We start from the raw sequence: 21,268 nt of genomic DNA on the forward strand, positions 1-21,268 counted from the left end.
ACCTATTCATGTCACGGCGTCCTTCATCTACGTTGTCCCGGCGGCTCCTCCTCTCTGGGTGCCCAGCTTCGCTGTGGCCTACCCAGGTCTTGTGATAGTCCTCCACCTTTACGGCTCGATCGGCCATCTTTCTGGCGATGTCGAGGTTGAGATCCTCGCACTTGATGAGCTCATTTTTGAACTCGCCTTTCGGCAGGCCTTTCATCAGTGCGAAGGCCGCCAGTTCGGTGTTCAGCTCACGAATCTGCTGAACCTTAGCATCGAACCTCTTCACATAGCTTCGGAGGGACTCGTCCTCCCCCTGTCGGATAGTTAGGAGATCCGAGGTTTCCACGGCCCTTCTCTTGTTGCAGGCGTACTGGGCTATGAAGTTGTCTCTTAGGTCGGCATAGCAGTATACCTAACCATTAGGTAGCCCCTTGTACTAACTCTGAGCCATGCCGTGGAGGGTTGTTGGGAAGACTCGGCACCACACCTCATTGGGTTGCTCCCATACCGACATGTATGACTCGAAAGCCTCGGCATGGTCGGTTGGGTCGCTATCCCCTTTGTATGATAGGGGCGGCAGCTTCAGTTTGGTTGGCACCGGGACTTCGAGGACGTAGGCACTGAGGGGCTGTCTGACCACGTGTCGAATGACACGCGGCGATCGGCTCCTCGCAACCTTAGTCCGGCTTCTCTCCCCGTGGCGGGAAGGGCTTCTTGTTGTCCGACTTTGGAGAGTCGGACTTCTTTCTTCATTTCTTCGGGGTGGCCTCGTTGTTTTGCGCGCGACGACGCTGTCCTCCCGCGAGTGGGGATGGACTTTGGTCCGCCACGGCACCACGGGCTCCGCCGACGTCCTTGCATGCCCAGCTCCTTGTATTACTCCGGTCAAGTTGTTCGAGTCACTTTGTGGGCCACAGTTTACTGTGGAGGCGCTGCCGCCATCGCCGTGACAGAGTAACCGCGTACCACCCATCGAGTCCAGGAATAGCTTCATTTGGCCGCATCGACCACATGTCCCATGACAAAGACTTGGCCGGTTGGCATCGGTGTTTCGGCTCTCTCTTGGCATCCCGTACTTCACCGGCTCAATCACTCGGCCGGTGGGGGGACTGCCGATCTCGAGAATTAGGGAACGTGTCATCCTGGTAGAATTCAGTTTCTACACTCACAAGTTCTGGCTGTTTTGAAATCTTCTTAGCTCTTTGAATGGTTTTTGGTTTGTTTTTTTTTTTTTTTTAAGGTAGGTGACCAGCTTTTAGTATGGTTCCCCACAGACGGCGCCAATTGTTCCGGGTGTGATTCCGGAGCAGGATTATGACCACGTAAGCTTGTAGAATGATGTCTTTGCTTGTCTCTTCCTTTCGCTCTTTCCTGTTTAAGATGAACAAACTGAGGGCTCGGCTTGGCACCGAGCGTACTCACTCCGACGCTCAAGTCAGTAAACTTAAAGGGATTAAGCTGTGAGTTACTTGGCAAAGTATATTGTAGAGAGATAAGGGAGTTTATACCAGATTAATAGTGAGTTTTTGGATGAATTGTGGATCGTTTTCTCAATGAGGATTGAGGAGTATTTATAGACTTTCACCTTTTGTCACGTAGTGGCCAAGTGGCCAAGTGGCTAGCAGGTGGAAAGACTGTTCTACCTTCGGCCGAGGGACCCATGGCAGGCCGGCTGGCCTGGTTGACTCCATGCCGAGGGGACTTGGATGTGAGTACGCGGATATGCCTCCCGGCTGGTTAGTTGCCTAGCCGAGACCCAAGTGACAGGCCGACAGGCTGCGTCGGTTAGGCTGTTTAAGACGTTGACTTGCTGTCTTTTGGCTTTGACCTTGCTCAATATGTTGACTCGGTCAGCGGGCCCAGAATATGCCCCATCACGTATGTTAAGTATTCCCCTGGTTTTTTTTCAATATACGACGTTTTGATTTTTTAAGGCGAGTCTTTGATTTTAATATATACAAAAATACATTTGGTCAAAAATAATAGAAATTATACCATTAAATTTCTTATAAAAAGTTCTTTCATATGAGTATACATATCTATATTTAATCATATAATTTGGGAGATATTGAAAAGAGAAGTGCGTGTCTCAAACTATGAAATAGCCAGATAAAAAAAAACGGAAGTATAAAACTTATCAACCTCTATGGGTCATAATATGTCATATTTTAAAATATAGTTGTAGGGAATCAAGAGTATTATATGCTTATGTTCATTTGGACCTTAATTTTAGCTTATTTCAGTTTAGTTTAACTTTATTCACTTTAGTTTAGTTCAGTTCATATCTTCACAAATTACTGTTAGTTAGGCTATGTTCTTTTCAACTTATTCCAGTCCACTTTAGTTCAGCTCAACTTATTTCAACTCTATTTAACTCAGCAAATGTCTACATTCAACTCACTTAAGATATTTCAGTTCAACTCAATTCAGTTAAACTCGACTCTATTCAGCCCAAAAAAACAGTGCCTTAATTCAATTAAGTTCAGTTAGCTCTTTTCCGGCAAAAAGAACGAGGATCTTATGCTTTACTGTACTTTAAATAATCCATTTTTACATTATTAATAATGCTAATTTCGTCTCAAATTAAGATTTGAGATAAAAAAAATCCTCCGTTTATTTATAAACTTAGAATATATTCCGCAATATGTTTTGGTATCTTGATTTCTTTATTTGTAGAAGATAATATTAGAGAGTTAAGTATTGATAATGATCCTATTTATTCTAATTTCTAGGCTTGAGGTCCTTTGACTTTGCTTTTAAAAGCTAACACCACAATAATAGGACTTACTAATATTTTCCAATTACTACGTTATTACAAATAGACCGGTAAACATAGGCCCGTGCATCGCACGGACATTAAATCTAGTATCTATCTATATTAATAAAGGAAGCTTTTTTCGAGAGATTATAGAGAGTTCAAATATTACAGAAGACTAATATTATTAATAGATAGATATTATTATCTTAATTTGATAAGAGATAGAAATTGGTAAATGCTAGAATTTGATAGACAATGAACCTATAATAGATAATACTCCGTAAAACCTACGAATATGGAGGAGCGCTAGAAGTTGTGAGCGGCTTAAATACATCACCTATGCTATTATAATTTATATATATATACCTCCCTAAGTTCATATGCATCTCAACATCCTCAAGTTTTACGTAAATCATACATTCTGTCACATTAATATATTATCGTTATTTTGAGTTACGCCATTGGTTTTACCATGCTGTCTTTTGAAGTTTTTTCTTTATTTTTTTAATTTTCGAGCTATTTTAATTGTATTGCTCTCCGTATATAGATTCATTATATTTTATTAATTTCATGTTAATTTGTTTGCGGGTTTGCTTTTTTTAAGATTGTTAATTTTGTTGAAGTTAATCTATGTTTTCTTTTTTCATGTGCAGGTTATCAATAATTGACCGTAAGATAACAAAAGTATAAAGATGATCGTCGTGGCGGTTTTAATCATCCTCTTACTCCTGAGTGCAATCTCTAGCGTCATACAAAGGTTTTGTGTTTATAGTCGTACACATGTAAGTATTACTATATAAGACAACAAAAGTATAACGAGATGAACTTCGTGGCATTTTTAATGGTCCTTTTCCTCCTAAGGGCAATCAATATGTTGTTAGTGTCTTATCAAGTATCAACCAGCACCTCACCGTTCTCGTGAATCATGTACAGAGTACCACAACTACAACGTAAGATTACAATCTTGCTTCTATGAAAAGATACTCTAAAAAAGTATTTTAATACGTCAAGATCCTATAAGGGAAAAAAATCATCAAAGCTTGCAATTAAAAATACAATCAGATCATGAAAATTGATTTGAATGTTTACATCAATCCGCCCAATAATAATGTTCACCTGGTTATGCATAGTAATTTAAAGGTCATCATATTTTGTTCTTTGAGCAACTAAACAAATTGCAGAGAGAGTTCATACATCTGTTATCTACTTGTGTAGAAGATGATAGTAATAAGAGTTTCTTTTTTTTACAAATTTTTTTATCGATTAAAGACTAATTACTAACATTAAGTCCAAATACAATTATTTAGCTTAATTTAATTCTATTGACAATCTTGCTTTTAGACTGACTAAATAAATATTGTTGCATAAATGGAGCTTATCAAATAATATATCTGTCCATATAAATGGAGCTTCTTTCGAGCGATTATGAAGAGTTTAAATTATGTTACTCATTTGAGTTATATTATAGAGTCCAAATCTTACAAATTTTGTTACTCATAGCAAATTATATTATAGCTTCTTTCGTGGGAGGGAACGGGGTTGGGTGATTGGGTCGACAATAGGGTTGAGGAGATGACGCGCACGGTGTGGTCGGGGCAGGGGAAGGGGTGGTCAGGGAAGGTGAGGACTGGAGGGGGCAGGGGGTGTCGGTGGTGGGATGTTTGAGTTTCTTTTTTTATTTTATATTTTATTTTCTTTAATAATATGGATAGTAATGGAAAAATGACGTAAAGTGTGTGAGATATAGTAAAAATATGGGTAGGATTTAGCAATTACGAAGTTATATTGACCAAGATAATAAGAAATTTAAATTTAAATAATCTGAAATATCCTACCAATACACTACTACTATCACCTACAATTCATGCGTGTATATGTATGTATATCCTCCTAAGGCTCTAACCCAAAAACAAAAGCAATTTACAAACCACCTATTTACTTTTGATATTTTTATTTTCTTTCTCCTTCTAATTAAGAGTTTGATCGATGGATATTTTGTTTTGCAACTCATCAGTAGTTACCAAAAGCTACTTATTCTACTCCGTATTTACTATTTAGCCTAATGGTGAGAAGTGAAATCTTAATTATAATAAACTTATTAGATTTATTTTACCATTATTAGAAAGTATATCATTTATATATATGCCTTTCGCTTTAATCGGTGGTTTAAATTTAACTTTTTTTTTATATTTTACTTACTTCGATATTAACTTTTGACATTTTTATTTTCTTTCTCCTTCTAATTAAGAGTTTGATCGATGGATATTTTGTTTTGCAACTCATCAGTAGTTACCAAAAGCTACTTATTCTACTCCGTATTTACTGTTTAGCCTAATGGTGAGAAGTGAAAGAAATAATTATAATAAACTTATTAGATTTATTTTACCATTATTAGAAAGTATATCATTTATATATATGCCTTTCGCTTTAATCGGTGGTTTAAATTTAACTATTTTTTTATATTTTACTTACTTCGATATTAATATCAGACTAGGTGTATACGCCTTAAACCTCTACAAGTTTGCATATCGTTAAAGTTAACTGGATGAAATATACGGTTATTATTAAAAAGATGAATGCATGGGATTTCGTAAGATGTATCATAACAATTAATGGGCTAGCCACCCTTAGCCTCGCTACTGCAATCTATGTTACATGGCTTATAATTTGTAATTTAATAACGAGCTTAGCAACGTACTTAATATAATTTTGTGTTTTATTTAAGAGGGACTTCCAAAGTGAGGCTAAGGCTAACTTTAGTTATAAGGAAGTTTTTAAAAGTAGGTTAACAAAGTAAATATGCAAATTATTGTATTATATACTCCGTATATTCTTATTTAAAATTTGTTTAATAAATCGTCTCTTCATTCATGTTAATTATGTACAACTTTTACTTAGGTGTTTATATATGAGGTATATTTTAATCAAATGTATAAAATTTATTTAAAAAGAGATAGTAATTTTAATAGAAATATATGTAAACTCAAAACACATAATGAACAACTTAAAATGATTAGGTCAACAGTCTAACTATGAATATTATTTTTTAAAAATTGATATTTACTCTGTCCCAGTCAATTATTATCTAATTTTTTTTTTGGAGTGGATTATTCAATTGTAATCTATTTCTATTTTTGGTAAGTTTACACAAATGAGTAAGTGGGTCTTAGAAGTAGACATGTGAGAGAACTCTTTAGTTTCCCAGTATTTTTTACCCTTTTTGTTATTTCTTTGATCTTTGTGTCAGAACGAATAAATAACAAATGATCGGGACATATGAAGCATTAAATTAAGACCAAGCTAAGCATAGGACAACTTTAAATTATACACGGCAGAACGTTACAACTAGGCCCGTGCATCGCACGAGCATTAAATCTAGTATATATACTTAAAAGAGGAACTTTTGGAGTGATTTCATTGGTTATTACTTTGAAGTGATTTCATTGGTTATTGCTTTTGTTGAATATTTTATTGTTTTAATATAAAATAATGTTAAGATATTTATATGATAAGACAAACGAAGTTAACATCTAAACAAATTCTTAATCTAATTAAATTGTTAGGCAATCTTATCTATATAAAAGCAAGAGACAATACTCATCAGAGAGCGCGCCACGTCATTATTACATTTTTTTTATTTTTTTTTTCGAAAATTGACATTATGGTGGGACCCATGTGCGTGCAACGTATTTAATTACTGAGATATCCGTCTTTCAAAGCATGCGCTTAAATCCGTCTCGCAACAAATTCTATAAAGTCATCTTACGGAATACTTCTTCAAATTAACATTATGATAAAATTTTATACATTCCGTGTTAAGAAATTGAATAATAATTACGCAGAATTAATTACAAAAGCGAGTTACCGTAATTGAATTACATAATTACTAAACCAAAATTAAAGAATAAAAATACATAATTTCAGGAAAAAATATCACTTATATACGAATCGAAAATACATCGAGATGAATTACAAAATCAATAACAAGTATTTTTCTTATGAACGATTTTGCCTTGTGCAGTAAATTTAATGAAAACATGATTTTTTAAAAATACAGTGTACGAGAATTTTTTTTAAAATATCAATAATGACAAGAAATGTACTTGGAATATAAAACTCGGCATCTGAAGTACCAGCCACGCACACCGAATTTGATAGGTGACAATGATAGCAAACCGAGTTAATATAGACTTTAGCAACCAGTGAAAGCTATTTTTAATTTTTTTTTTTACTCTCAAAAATAAACAAATAAATGTTCATTTAAATTACAAGTGATTTAAAAATTATATTAAATTTTTTTTCAAATAATTCACAATACTGCACGGGTTTTTTAGGAATTAATTCACAATACTGCACGGGTTGTGAATTAATATTAATTAAAATCAAAATAGTATACCCGTGCAATAAAACATATGCACAGGTTTTTGTTAGATTTTAATAAAATAATTTAAACACGACACGAAAAGTCGAAACACTTTAAAATATGTTTTTTAAAAAAGTAATCCTCTCAGATCTGTATAGAAAGTCGTTCATCACCGAGGATTATGTACTTGGAGCAAAAATTCTAGCAATTTAAGTATCAGCCTCGCACTCCGAATTCGGAAGATGGCAATGATAAACTACCGAGTAATTTCTACTTCTACAAGTACGAATGTTAGGCAACGTTATTATCATCATAATAAATACACTTGGACCGTCCAACCATGAAATCCGAAACTGCATAAAATTAAAATAATCAGCATATTCTGAAATTAGGGCATATGCAGTTAAATATGGAATGGCAGTATTTACAGCAGTTTCAAAGAAGTGGGGTTCATGGGTAATGGAAGTAGTGGGGGATTTAGGGTTTACAAGAGGTTGTATTTTAGTATATATAGGATTGCAAACATTGAGATTGTCACAGAAACTCAATATAGCAAATTCAATCAAAAAGTTGAGATTATGGCACACATCCGGAGTATTCCAATTTCGAGCATCACCAAAGAAACATCAAGGACGGAGCAATTAACTGTTCGGGTTATGAGATTGTGGTACAGAAAGTCGGAGACAAATCCCAAGAAAGTGAAAGGTGTAGAACTCATCCTAATTGATGAGAATGTAAGTCTCCCTTTTCCCCTTTTCCTGTGGTGTTTTTCAAATTATTGTAACAAGGTATTAACAAATATGAATGAATGCAGGGAGACACAATTCAGGCATCAGTCAACCAGAGGCTGACTCGCCTTTTCTTAGAGCACCTTAATGAAGGGAGCACATACAAAATCAGAAGGTTCGGTGTATCATCAAACCGAGTGGGACTTGACATGGCAACAATTCACCCGTGCAAGATTTGGTTCGAGTACAGCATCAGGGTGGTACCCATTCCAAATGTAGATATTCCTCTTTCTACCCATGCTTTCTACACTTTCAATGAGGTCGTGTTTTGAGCAATGCCAAATAGACTTTATATTGGTAAGCAACAATGGCCTACAATTAATTTTTCATATATGCACCCTAAATGTTAACTACCAATTGAAAAATTTTGTTAACTAACAAGTGAAAAATTCTGTGACAGGCGTAATTGGAAGGTTGGAGCACATTTATCCAATAAGAGACAGCAATGGCAAGAGAAGGAGGACTATTGTTTTGGACAATAATCTGTAAGTCGACTATATTCTATAAACAATATGCCAAACTTAACACCATATCAAAATAATAATTACAAACCGTTTTTTCAGGAACCAAAACATGTGCTGCTCATTGTTTGGGGATTACCTTCAGCAAATTTCAGAAATCGAGCAAGAGTTCATTAACAAACCAAAGCCAACATTGGTTATGCTTTTCGTAAAACGATCAGTTTATGAAGGTATAAAATTCTGGTCATTCAAATACCATTTTCAGCATTACAAACACTTTGATTACTTACAAAATTTAAGAAAAAAATGTTGGAAAAAAATTGTCTCATTATTTCCTACTATGCAGGGGAAGTTAGCATAACAACAACATGGGGTGCAACAAAGATATTGGTTAATCCAGATATGAACGAGGTGAAAGTGTTCAACAATAGGTATGACATCTAAATCTGTTTTATGTGATGTTATTGTCTTTAGGGGAATAGTAGGTGCATTAATTGTTATTGACCAGAAAAGGCACAACATGAAAACTCCAAAAATCGTCCACCAAATGAAGCAGTCGATAACCGTCAAAAAAAATATTTGAAAAAAACAGTCCAAATACAATCCAGAAACATTTTAAGTTCAAAATTTTTTTAACATTCCCACTTCAGCTTAAATTAATTAAGCCATTTATCTTACCAGTTTTCCAGATGATGATGAACCCATCTTTGGGACTCCAGAAACTGCTGGGTACCATCCTCCAATCCTCGCAAGTGCAAACATCAAAACACTATCAGAGATACCAAATTTAACCAAAGGAGGGGCATATGTCACAATGGCCAAGATTATTGAGTTAGATACATCTGGTAGTAGTTGGTACTACTACTCTTGCAAAGAATGCAGATCAAAAGTGAAGCAAGGAGAAGATGGGTTGTGGTATTGTGACAGGGAAAAAATTAACAATAATTGCACAATGAAGGGTGTGGGGGTGACATCACCAATACCAAGGTTTCAAGTTAAGTTTATTGTGACATATGAAGATCCAGATTCGGTTGAGTTCATTATTTGGGATGATGTAATGGTTGATTTGCTTGGGAAAACAACACAAGCCATCCTTGACGAAGATGAGGTAACCTAAAACTCATTTACATACAATTTGCAATAATATCTAACCAACTTATAATGTTACTGATTAACGTTTAAATATCGTTTCAGATGTACAGTGTCGTCCCTCCCACAGATTTCAGGCCCCTACTTGACAGGACATTTGTGGCAAAAATAAGAGTGACTAATTTATATAACATTCAGCAAAAATCGAAGTCATTTGGGGTGATCAGTTTATGTGATGACCTAAGAACAATTGTTAAGTGGGATGCTATGAATAATGCAAGAAAGGTATAAGATCAATTAATGACTAACATATACACACTTTATTTTTGTATGTTTCGTTTTACTAATAAATAGTGTCCTCTCCTTTAGGAACAAGCAATTTCAACTTCGACAAGGGACACTTCGAAATCAGATTCAATAATGGTGAATTGAATTTTAACTTGAACTAATTTTTTTGATACTAATGGCTTTTTAGTAACAATTATTTTTTGTTAGGAGCAAATGAGAGAGATGATTGAGTCCGAATCTGTGCTGAATTCCGAAGAGATCACACCACAGAAAGGTGTCGTGGAGACGACTGAAGCATCCGACAAATCATCTGCCACAAAAATAAAGGAAATTAAGATAGGCAAGCAGCCTATGGAGTTCTAAAAAATATTTCAGCTATTAAGCAATTTCTGAACGTTGTTAACGGACATTTCTGTTTTTGTTTTTGGACTGTTGTTTTATGTTCTATTTTGGACCAAGGTTATTTTAAGTTGTAATCGAACAATTTAGGTCGTCATATTTAAGATAGATTTGTAGCAGGTTTAATATGCAGTCAATCAAGAAGCTAAAGGAGAAACGGATGGCACAACACTTCAAACATGGAGCTTAAAGGAAAGCAAAGATTGGATGCGGTTTTAAAGAAGCAACATCGGCGGTCCTTATTTATGTACTACGTTTTTTACTATTGTATTTCAATTCCCACTAAGAATTAATGAACTTTCGTCATCATTATGAAATTTAATTCGTTCATTTCCAGTTTACGATACATGTCATTAGTCATTAATAAGTGAGTAATTACCAAAGAAACACGGTTTTTTACAGCCAACAATAATAGAGTACATTCAATATCCTACCAATGAGTAAACGAAAAATGTTGTATGAGTATTTGACTTATATTGAAAATCATGGAAAAAAACGGATGAATGGAAGGGCAGAAATTTAAAAGCATAGTCACGGAATGTGTAAGCAAAAACGTCTTAAAAATCAAGGTCTAAATTTTTTCAGCTTAACTGACGGTTTAAACAGTTATGGTAACTATCCATGATGCACTACTTGCAGTTTATAAGTTAGTGGGCAATATTTGAGTCAACTAAATGAAGTAGTAGTAGCATAATCACGGAATGTGCAAGCAAAAACGTCTGAAAAATCAAAGTCGAATTTTTTTCAAACTTAACGTGGTTTAAACAATTATGGTCAACTATCCATGATGCACTACTTGCAGTTAATAAGTTAGTGGGCAATATTTGAGTAAACTAAACAAAAAAGTTTTGTAAGTTAGTGGGCAATAGTTGAATGAAGTAAAAGTAAATCAAACACATTTTAATTTACCAGTTTTTTTAGATGAATTAAAAAGAAAACCAACTAGAAACTGTGAAATTGTGCACATATTTTGCATCATCTTGAGAAGCATCAAAACAGAGGTGGGTTAAACATGGAAAAGGGCAACTCAAGTATAAGCCAAAAAAAAAAGGAGACGGCAGCAAGGAATGAACAATGATAACAGTAAGTTTCTTAATTTATTTCTATGAATTAAAATCTGTTACATTGTGTTATTGCTTACTTAACTTTTTCCAACTTTCACGAACAATATGCATGCTTCGAATGTTATTGGTTACTTAACTTCTTCTATCTTTCAGGAAGAATATGCATGCTACCAATGAACCTGCATTTTAGTAACATATTTTCATTAGATTAAGTTCAAATAAAATTGACAAAATTGAAAGCAAAAAAAGGTGTTGGTAATAAGAAATCAAACTAAAACTTAAAAGGAAACTTTTTTAAAGAAACAAGGACTGAATAACACTTAACTTATATTTTTGAAACCTTCCCTTCAAAATGTTTCTACAAGGAGCAATATAAGAAGTATTAGTAAATTATGTTCCCAAAAGGGGAAATATGAAATTGAAAGGTATATTAGAAAAGAGAATTAGTAAACGTACTTAACTTTTCACATGTCGATAATTGATCTGTAATGAATGTTCTGCAAACAAGTGTAGAACAATTACTATGATTTGTATATTATACAACACATCTCACAACTGTGAAATCAAAATGAGTTTAGAAATGTAACATATTGAAACCTGAGTGTAAAAGACAACAGTTGTATTTGTTGGTTTGGGGTAGGACCAACAGTTAGGTTGGGTTAGGTTAGATCAGTCTAGGTTGGGTTGGGTTGGGTTAGGTCAGTCTAGGTTGGGTTGGGTTGGGTTAGGTCAGTCTAGGTTGGGTTGGGTTGGGTTAGGTCAGTCTAGGTTGGGTTGGGTTGGGTTAGGTCAGTCTAGGTTGGGTTGGGTTGGGTTAGGTCAGTCCAGGTTGGGTCAATCCAGGTTGGGTCAGTCCAGGTTGGGTCAGTCCAGGTTGGGTCAGTCCAGGTAATTGGTCAATCCATGTAATTGGTCAGTCCATGTAATTGGGTTAGTCCATGTAATTGGGTCAGTCCATGTAATTGGGTCAGTCTATGTAAATGGGTCAGTCCATGTAAATGGGTCAGTCCATGTCATTGAGTCAGTCTGTGTTGGGTTGGGTCGGGTTAAAACCCGTGTTGGGTTGGGTCAGGTTAAAACCCATGTTGGGTTGGGTCGGGTTAAAACCCGTGTTGGGTTAGGTCGGGTTAAAACCCGTGTTGGGTTGGGTCGGGTTAAAACCCGTGTTGGGTTGAGTCGGGTTAAAACGTGTGTTGGGTTGGGTCGGGTTAAAACCCGTGTTGGGTTGGGTCGGGTTAGAACCCGTGTTGATTTGGGTCGAGTTAAAACCTGATTTGATATGGGTTGGGTTTAAACCCGTTTTGATTTGGGTCGGGTTAAAACTCGTGCTGATTTGAATCCAATTTTAGGTAAGGTTCTACCCAACATGTAATTTTAATTAAAGAATCTAGGGTTTTAAATTGTCACAACAACAAAAACGCAGCAATCTTGAATGACAACAGATCCTATAGTCAGATTTCCAGATTTTTAAACATTATTTTCAATAACATAGATAAATAATGAAGACTAACATAACAACTCCATTAAAAAAATTTAACATCTCTTTTAAAACAGATTGAATTCATTTTTAAAAAATTTTGTTACTAGCATTTCTAACTCATTATAGTCATAGATCTAAAAAAAAGTGTTAAAAAACGCAATCAAGGAACTCACCATCAACAGATCATTTTATAATATATCGAAATAGAGCATCTTTAATATGAATCTGAATAAAACCAAAGTTGGAAGCCTTCACCTTCCTCATGAATATGAATCTGCATGCGAGGAAAAGATGTTTATTTTGCATTAATATTTAATCAAAAGCGACATGTATTGAACATCTTCATTAAGCGCGCCATAAAAATGAACAAAAACAAAACGCGGATCTTATTTTGCATTAATTAGATCCGTATTTAACAGATCTGCTATATTTCGAAAAAAATTGCAAAAAATATTAAGAAAAAATTATTTAAAATTGTTAACAGCATGTGTATCAAATAAACTTATAGATCTAATAAATCTCATTGTAAAAAAGCAAGTACTGAAATTGATCTTTAAAAAAAAATTATATGTCGATTTTTTAATTAGCAATAACTCAGAAAATTGATAGATGAAAGAAAATAAACAACCATTTAAAAAAAAATCGAATAAAATTTAAAATTAATTAACAAATCGGCGGAAATAACAAAGCATATACTAAAAGTGAACTTACCATTAGTAGATCTTCAAAAAACGCTCCTAAGAAGACCATCCATAAAGGCGATAAGAAGATGTAGGAGGCTCAAGGGTTGAGAATCGGATTTAGGGAGGACGACGGAGGGGATGGTAGTAAGCAATCTTTAATGATGAAAGTTAGGGTTTCATGGGGGATGGTAGTATTGAAGATGTAATCAGAGAGTGAAGTAGAGAGAGGAGTGAGAGAGAGAGGCGGAGGCATGTAATAATAAAGGGGAGACGGAAATGTTAGGGTTTGATGGGGGGGATGGGTTTATATAATGTGGGTTCAATTAGGGTTCAATTAGGGATGGGTTTATACATTGGGCTTCAAATGTAGTGGACGGGATTGTAGAAGGTGAGACGGAAATGTTAGGGTTTGATGGGGGGATGGGTTTATATAATGTGGGTTCAATTAGGATTCAATTAGGGATGGGTTTATAGATTGGGCTTCAAATGTAGTGGACGGGTTTGTAGAAATGTTGATAAATGACGATAAAGGATGTGCAATAAATTGGGATTGAAATTGGTTTGGACGTGAATCATAGAAAGGTTGAGCCCAAAATTCTATTTCTGTCAGCCCATGTTTGATATTGTGTGTGTTTTTATTTTTGTTCGGGATGTGTTTATATACGGTCCACGTAGTTTACGCTGTTAAAATGTACATAATAATATAACGTTTGACATAATTTGTCTATGCCGTTATGCTTTACCAATATAGGAGTTCAGACAGCACAAAGAAACTTGATGATTACGGACAATACGCCACAATCAATGTCAAATCCTCGAGTACCGCTATGTGACATTACGAACGGTACTTCTTTATTTGTAATTGTTAATATTTCAATACATATATTAAAGTTTTTGAATTTTAATTTATATCCTTTTTCATTTGTTGTTTTTACAAATTTATAATACGGTAGTACCAATTGTGAACATTTCAGTTTCTCATACCCCATGTCATGGAAGCAGAAGAACAATCGTAAGTGAACAGTTAGCGATAAGAACCCCGCCAAGTAACGTTTCTAATGATCCTACTCCATCATATGCCAACACTGTTATTCTAACGCCTAATCAGTTATGAGCGAGAATGGCAAGAGAAAAAAGACAGTCGCGAGTCTCTAACAAACGTGTTGGTAATGTTCATAGTGACGCTTCTCAAAAAACGGTCAATTTTACACCAGTAACCTCCAACGTCACAGGTATATATCTATATTTAATTTTTTACATTTAACACGTATTAATGTTTGTGACATTCTTAATTTTTATTAAAAACGTTGTGTAGAACTTATATGTAGTCCGACCGATGTTGTTGAGCGCTTAGTGAGAGATCTATGTGCTGAATATGGTGAAACTTTCAGTGAAGTGATTCCGTCTGTAAACCGAATTGAATAATCATCCGATAGTTGTGTTTTTAATGCATCTTATTCACATAGAGAATGTTCAAGAACTCAGCAAAATACTTCTGTGCCGTTAAATAATGATGGTTAGTTCAATCATGACTTTTTATTTTTTAATTTGAATTGCAACATGCTTTTGTTGTTGTAGTCTAATTTTTATTTCTTAATTTATGAATTTTGTTTTCAAAATTGTTTAGCATGGGAAGGCTATTGGGACTGTGGTGATGCAGAATATGAGTGCGAGAAATGTAACGCGTTGATGTGGTTTGATGAAAGAAAAGATAAAAGACGTGGTACAAGACGTCCTAAGTTCTCACTTTGTTGTTCTGATGGAAAAGTTGAACTCGCATTTCTACAGCAGCCGCCTGAACTTATAAAGTCGTTGTTGACCGGTCAGCATCGATTTAGCAACCATTATAGAGAAAACATTAGAACTTATAACTCGATGTTCTCATTCACTTCTATGGGCGGTAAAATCGATCATTCCATCAATAAAGGTAAAGGACCGTACACGTTTAGGATGGGAGGTCAAAATTGTCATCGGATAGGGACTTTGGTACCGACCGGAGATGCAAGGCCAAAGTTCTGTCAACTTTACATATACGACACGGAAGAGGAAGTTCAAAATCGAAAAAATGCCATTAGGTAAATATATTTCCTTTCCATAATAAATTTTTTTTGTAGAGTATAATATTTTTTTTCGTAGGCAATAATTTTATTTTTAATTGTAGTCCAGGGGATCCATCAAGGTTCAATGACGAGTTAATACGATTGTTGGAAAATATGATTGACTCTCACAATACAATTGCAAAGACATTTAGGAAGGTTAGGGATAGACTGACTGTAAATACAGACAATGAAGTGAGTATCAAATTTATTTCAAGGAGATCAAGTGATGGAAGAACTTACAATCTTCCAACAGTTTCAGAGGTAGCGGCTTTAATTGAGGGGGATATTGGTCCACATATGGAGAAGCGAGATATTATTGTGAGAAGGTCGTGCGGTGGTTTACAATGATATCCGAGTTGCACCCTTTATACACCCCCTTACAATATCCTTTGTTAATTCCATCCGGAGAAGATGGGTATAGGCCAGGTATCCTACATAGTGCTTCTTCTATTGGTGTTAGCACGAGTGACCAACCACGTGAAGAAACAACGTGTAGGGAGTGGTTTGCTTATCATCTTATAGAGAGACCACCAGATGTTGAATTTCCAACGATCTTATTATCTGGTAAGGCATTCCACCAATTTTTAGTTGATTGTTATATGCTGGTCGAATCGCATAGACTCAATTTCATTCGTTTTAACCAAGATCGACTTCGAGTTGATAATTATAAGAACCTCTCAAACAATGTTGTCAGGATCGAGATCCTACTTTGGATCGAAGAGGGGTGGTAGGATCGGATCGCAGGATCAAATCGTAGGATCGTAAGATCCTACAAATAGCTTGGATAAACACGTTTATGTAAACTATTTGGTATAATTTGTGATGTATAATGTTAAAAAGTTTATTTAATGACATAAATGTCTTAATAATCATATCAATATATTACATATACCTTTAATTTAGAGCTGTAAGTATAGAAGAACAACCAACTCACAAATTTGTTGCACAAATAAGCATTTTACGATCCTGAACGATCCTACCATCGATCCTACACGATCCTGTACGATCCTATCCGATCCTGACCGATCCTATAACGATCCTACCACCAAAACGATCCTACGACGATTTGAATCGTTTTCCACTTTTTGGATCGTAGGATCGTACGATCCTACGATCCGGATCGCGATTTTAACAACAATGCTCTCAAATGCTGTTGGAAGAGGAGATGTTGAGCCATCTTCGGCGGGTACTCGGTTTATCGTGCCTTCTTCTTTCCCCGGAGGTGACAACTGGAAAAAAGCAAATTTCCTCGATACCATGACTATTTGTAAGTGGTTTGGTTATCCAGATTTATTCATCACTTTCACCGTAATCCAAAGTGGCCTAAATAGTACGATTTGTTTCTAAAAGAGGCTTGCGACCGAGGATCGTCCGGATATTATCATCGCGTATTTAAAATGAAGCTTGATGAGTTGATTAGGGACTTCAAGGATCGACATATTTTTGGAAGAGCGCGGGGAGGTACTACCAATTGCTAATCTTTTAATTTAATATATCGTTTCTGACATAGCATTACTGTAGAAAAATCTAATGACATTTATGAACGTGTTTTTTGCAGTCGTGTATACTATTGAATTTCAAAAACGTGGACTCCCTCATGCCCATATAGTATTGTTCCTACATCGGGAGGACAAATTTGCTACAGCCGCAGATGTTGACAAAATCATTTCCGCGGAGATTCCTGATCCGACTACAGATCCCGTCTTACATAGTGTTGTTTGCGAGTATATGCTTCATGGACCGTGTGGTAAAGCAAAGCCCTCATGTCCGTGTATGGTGGGAGGCAAGTGCTCAAAATATTACCCAAAGCCGTGCACCGAGAGAACAACGGTTGACGGTGATGGGTACCCTATATACAAGAGAAGCAAGAAAGGAGTTACGGTGATTAAAGATGATGTGCCCCTGGGAAATGATTTTGTCATTCCATATAACTCTAAGTTGTTGTTGAAATATCGGGCTCATATCAATATCGAATGGTGTAATCAATCTAGATCCATAAAGTACCTATTTAAGTACATTAACAAGGGCTCTAATCGAGTTACCATGCAGTCGTCTTATACACGACGTAATGAGGAGGACCCTGGTCGATTTTATGAGATTAAGAGGTTTTACGATTGTCGATATCTCTCTGCATGTGAAGCCGTTTGGAGACTTTTTGGGTTTGATATCCACTACAGAACTCCTGCTATTGAAAGGCTACAATATCATCTTCCGGATGAGCAACCTATAGTCTTCCACGATGATGATTGGGTTGATGAGGTCGTAGAAAAGACTTCGGTCGGGGTGTCACAATTTCTTAATTGGATGGGCTGTAATAATTCGACAGTAGAAGACATCAGGTTGCTAAAGAATTATTGTACTGTGAATTTCCAACCAAATTTGTTTGGAAAAAGAAACTTCGTCAATGGAGCCTTAGGAAAAAAGGATTTACAATTGGTAGGTTGGTTCACGTTCCCCGGCAATGTGGTGAATTGTATTTCATGAGAGTAATGTTGAATCACGTTAAGGGACCAAAATGTTTTGAGGATATTAGGACTGTGAATCAGTTTGTTCATCCGACATTTAGAGAAGCATGTTATGCATTGGGATTAATTGGTGATGATCGAGTATATTTCACTATCAACGAAGCGGTGATTGGGGTCCGCTTCTACTTGAGAAATTTGTTCGCGACGTTATTATTTTGTGGCACTTTGTGTATGTCGAGCGAGTCCTGGGACGAAACTTGGCAACTAACTATCGGACGACATCCTTCATAGGCAACGCACTATTCTTAACAATCAAGGTGTGTCTTCATTTAATAGTAAACATTTACCGCTATTTTAATTAGAACAACTTTAAAACAATTCTTCATATTTCGCATTCTTACCTTCATCTATTCTATGAATTGATTGCTGCAGTATATAAAATCACATAGATAATATTGCAACTTTTTTAACCACAGATTTACAGCTTACCGATGAAGAGTTGCAAAATTATGCACTTATTGATATTGAAAATTCTCTTCAAATAAATGGTAGTTCACTTCGTCGATTTGAGGGAATGTCGTTCCCAAACATGTCTGCAACGACACATCATCGAAATAGTTTAGTCATGGATGCGTTGTCGTATGATAGACAGTCCTTGAGTGAAGAACATGAGATTCTGTTATCTTCAATGACTGGCGAGCAGAGGTTGGTGTATAATGAAGTGATGGAAGCTGCTTTAAATAACAAAGGAGGGGTGTTCTTCGTTTATGGATATGGTGGAACTGGGAAAACTTTCCTTTGGAGAGCTTTGTGTGCCTGTTTCAGGAGTAAGGGCGATATTGTTGTGGCTGTTGCGTCAAGTGGAATTGCAGCAACATTGATACCAGGTGGTGTAACAGCTCATTCCAGGTTTGGAATTTCCATTAATGTAACGGAGGATTCCATATGCTCCCGAATTAAGCCCGGCAGTGATTTAGCTGAACTTTTGATACGTGCTAAACTCATAATATGGGATGAAGCACCGATAACTCATAGGCATTGCTTTGAGGCCCTTGATAAAAGTTTAAAAGATGTAATGCGTGTTTTGGACGTGAGAAATGCTGAAGTGCCGTTTGGTGGGAAAGTTGTGGTATTCGGGGGTGATTTTAGACAGACATTACCGGTTGTTTCAAAAGGAAGTAGAGCAGATGTTGTGGCTGCATCCCTGTGTTCATCGTATTTATGGTCTTTCTGCACGGTATATATATTTCTTTCTTTAAATATCAATATTACCGTTTTATGTGAGTCTTAGTTAAATTAATTTTGTCGTAATATATTTATATAATTTAAAACGTATACCACTTATAGGTACTTAGATTGACCAAAAATATGTGATTGCAAGTTGGTACTTCAACTGACAATGTTGAGGAGTTACGAAAATTCTCCGAATGGCTCTTGGAGATTGGAGATGGTATAGCGGTGTGAAAATGATGGAGAAGTTGATCTAGAATTACCAGCCGACTTACTAATTCAGGATGTGACGAATCCTATTAAGACATTAGTAGATGTCACTTATCCGGATCTGCTAGCACAATTGTGGAATCCGGAATATCTCCAACAAAGGACAATCCTGGCCCCTACTCACGAGATTGTTGAATCAGTAAATGAATATGTTTTGTCGCTTATTAAAAAGGATGAGAGAATTTATTTAAGCTCCGATGAGGTGTGTAGTGATGCCAGAGGTACAGGTGACGGTGACATTCACTCTATTGAATTCCTCAACAGTATTAAATGTGCCGGACTCCCGAATCACCAGTTGAAGTTGAAGGTCGGTGCTATGGTGATGCTTCTGCGAAACATTGATCAATCACGTGGGTTGTGTAACGGCACGAGACTAACTGTGATTGATCTGGGAGCACGCGTGATAAAATGTACTGTCTTAACTGGTAGTCATAAAGGTTATAGAGTGCATATTGCTCGACTAACACTTAATCCATCGGGCACCTGTAGATTTCCGGTACGTTTCAGTAGAAGACAATTCCCCATCGCTGTTTGTTTTGCAATGACGATAAACAAGAGTCAAGGCCAGTCTTTATCTCAGGTCAGCATCTATCTTCCAAGGCCAGTGTTTAGTCATGGCCAGCTTTATGTCGCACTTTCCAGGGTCACTCGAAAAGAAGGCTTGAAAATTTTAATTTGTGACTCAGATATGCGTACTTCTACTACGACTACTAATGTAGTGTATCATGAAATTTTTCAATTTTTAGAATAATTTGCATTTGTTAAAGTTGATTATTAGATTATATTTCTTTTATCCGAATGTAAAGTTTTGTATGTATGCATTTTTTATTTACAAGAGTAGATAACGTTATTTCCTTATAAACCAATGCATGTCAACACATGTTTTTAACAAATTTAAACATTAATTATGTACATCGTTGATTTAGACCATTTAGATAGGTACAATAGAAATGCAAAATCAAATATACATTAAAAAAAAAATCATCCCGACCCAAATAGATACCCGTGCAATTTTGCACGGGTTTAAAACTAGTTTATTATATATATATATATATAAACCGCTTTCACGTTGAAAATCTGTAGTGCAGCTCTCATAATTCATCAATTATATTTTGATTATTATTTGTTTGAATTTTTTGGTGTGTACGTCTAATTATTTTTTTATTAAATTGTTTGTGTTAACATGATATCTAACTATTATAAACCTTACCCTTTTCCAGTCGCAGGCGTTCATCAGCGTTTGATTTTGGCAAAAGAAGTATGTATTCCGGGGTGTTTTTGATGTCCTCTCATGCGCGTTAAAGGTTTTTATTCCTTTTTATCTTCAACAAAATTGCACTTTGTTCTTAATATTAACAGCCTGATCATATATTCATGTTTACTAACTATAGAGTACTACTTACTATCCGGTGCTGTGTAATTCGTTTTACTCTTCTAAATTGTAATTTTTAAAACCCTTTTTAAAATTTTAATATTCTCTTAATTCGTGAAATTGGTAGCTAATTTCTTTCTCTTTTGCCCAATTTATGTAATAAACTTTAGAATAAATTAACAATTAATTCTTTTTATAAACCATTTTTCTAAAATAAGTCCCTTATGAAAACTTTTTAATAATTTACTCCCATAAAATGTTTTCAGTTCAAAAGTTGCACCCATTTCGTCTTTCCGGTGACATATTCCGTCAGTTTTCAAATTTTCAGGTTAGAAACCCAATTTAATGACGAAAATGCCCTTATGTTGTTACATACTTCAAGGTTTTAACTCTCTTTCCTCTCCATTATACATCCACCGGCACCCACCACAGCCCACCACAACCAACACCGACTACCACCACGGCGCACAT

At 35.7% G+C, this 21,268-nt stretch overlaps 2 protein-coding genes across 2 annotated transcripts; both read left to right on the top strand.

Annotated features, from left to right (window-relative positions):
- The first annotated feature begins 8,470 nt into the window (after positions 1 to 8,470).
- Positions 8,471 to 10,098, top strand: LOC141627567 (uncharacterized). The gene is made up of 5 exons (XM_074440806.1): positions 8,471 to 8,588; positions 8,705 to 8,789; positions 9,040 to 9,466; positions 9,553 to 9,732; positions 9,943 to 10,098. The coding sequence occupies exons 1-5, from the start codon at positions 8,471 to 8,473 to the stop codon at positions 10,096 to 10,098; spliced, it is 966 nt and encodes a 321-aa protein (XP_074296907.1).
- A 4,383-nt stretch (positions 10,099 to 14,481) lies between these two features.
- On the top strand, positions 14,482 to 20,669 carry LOC141627568 (uncharacterized). Its single transcript, XM_074440807.1, has 10 exons — positions 14,482 to 14,593; positions 14,677 to 14,764; positions 14,828 to 14,877; positions 14,989 to 15,436; positions 15,523 to 15,794; positions 16,557 to 16,727; positions 17,019 to 17,896; positions 18,410 to 19,162; positions 19,382 to 20,005; positions 20,646 to 20,669. Exons 1-10 carry the CDS (start codon positions 14,482 to 14,484, stop codon positions 20,667 to 20,669), a joined length of 3,420 nt encoding a protein of 1,139 aa, XP_074296908.1.
- Positions 20,670 to 21,268: the final 599 nt, after the last annotated feature.

Source organism: Silene latifolia, chromosome Y, assembly GCF_048544455.1.
Source record: "Silene latifolia isolate original U9 population chromosome Y, ASM4854445v1, whole genome shotgun sequence".
Lineage (NCBI taxonomy): Eukaryota > Viridiplantae > Streptophyta > Magnoliopsida > Caryophyllales > Caryophyllaceae > Silene > Silene latifolia.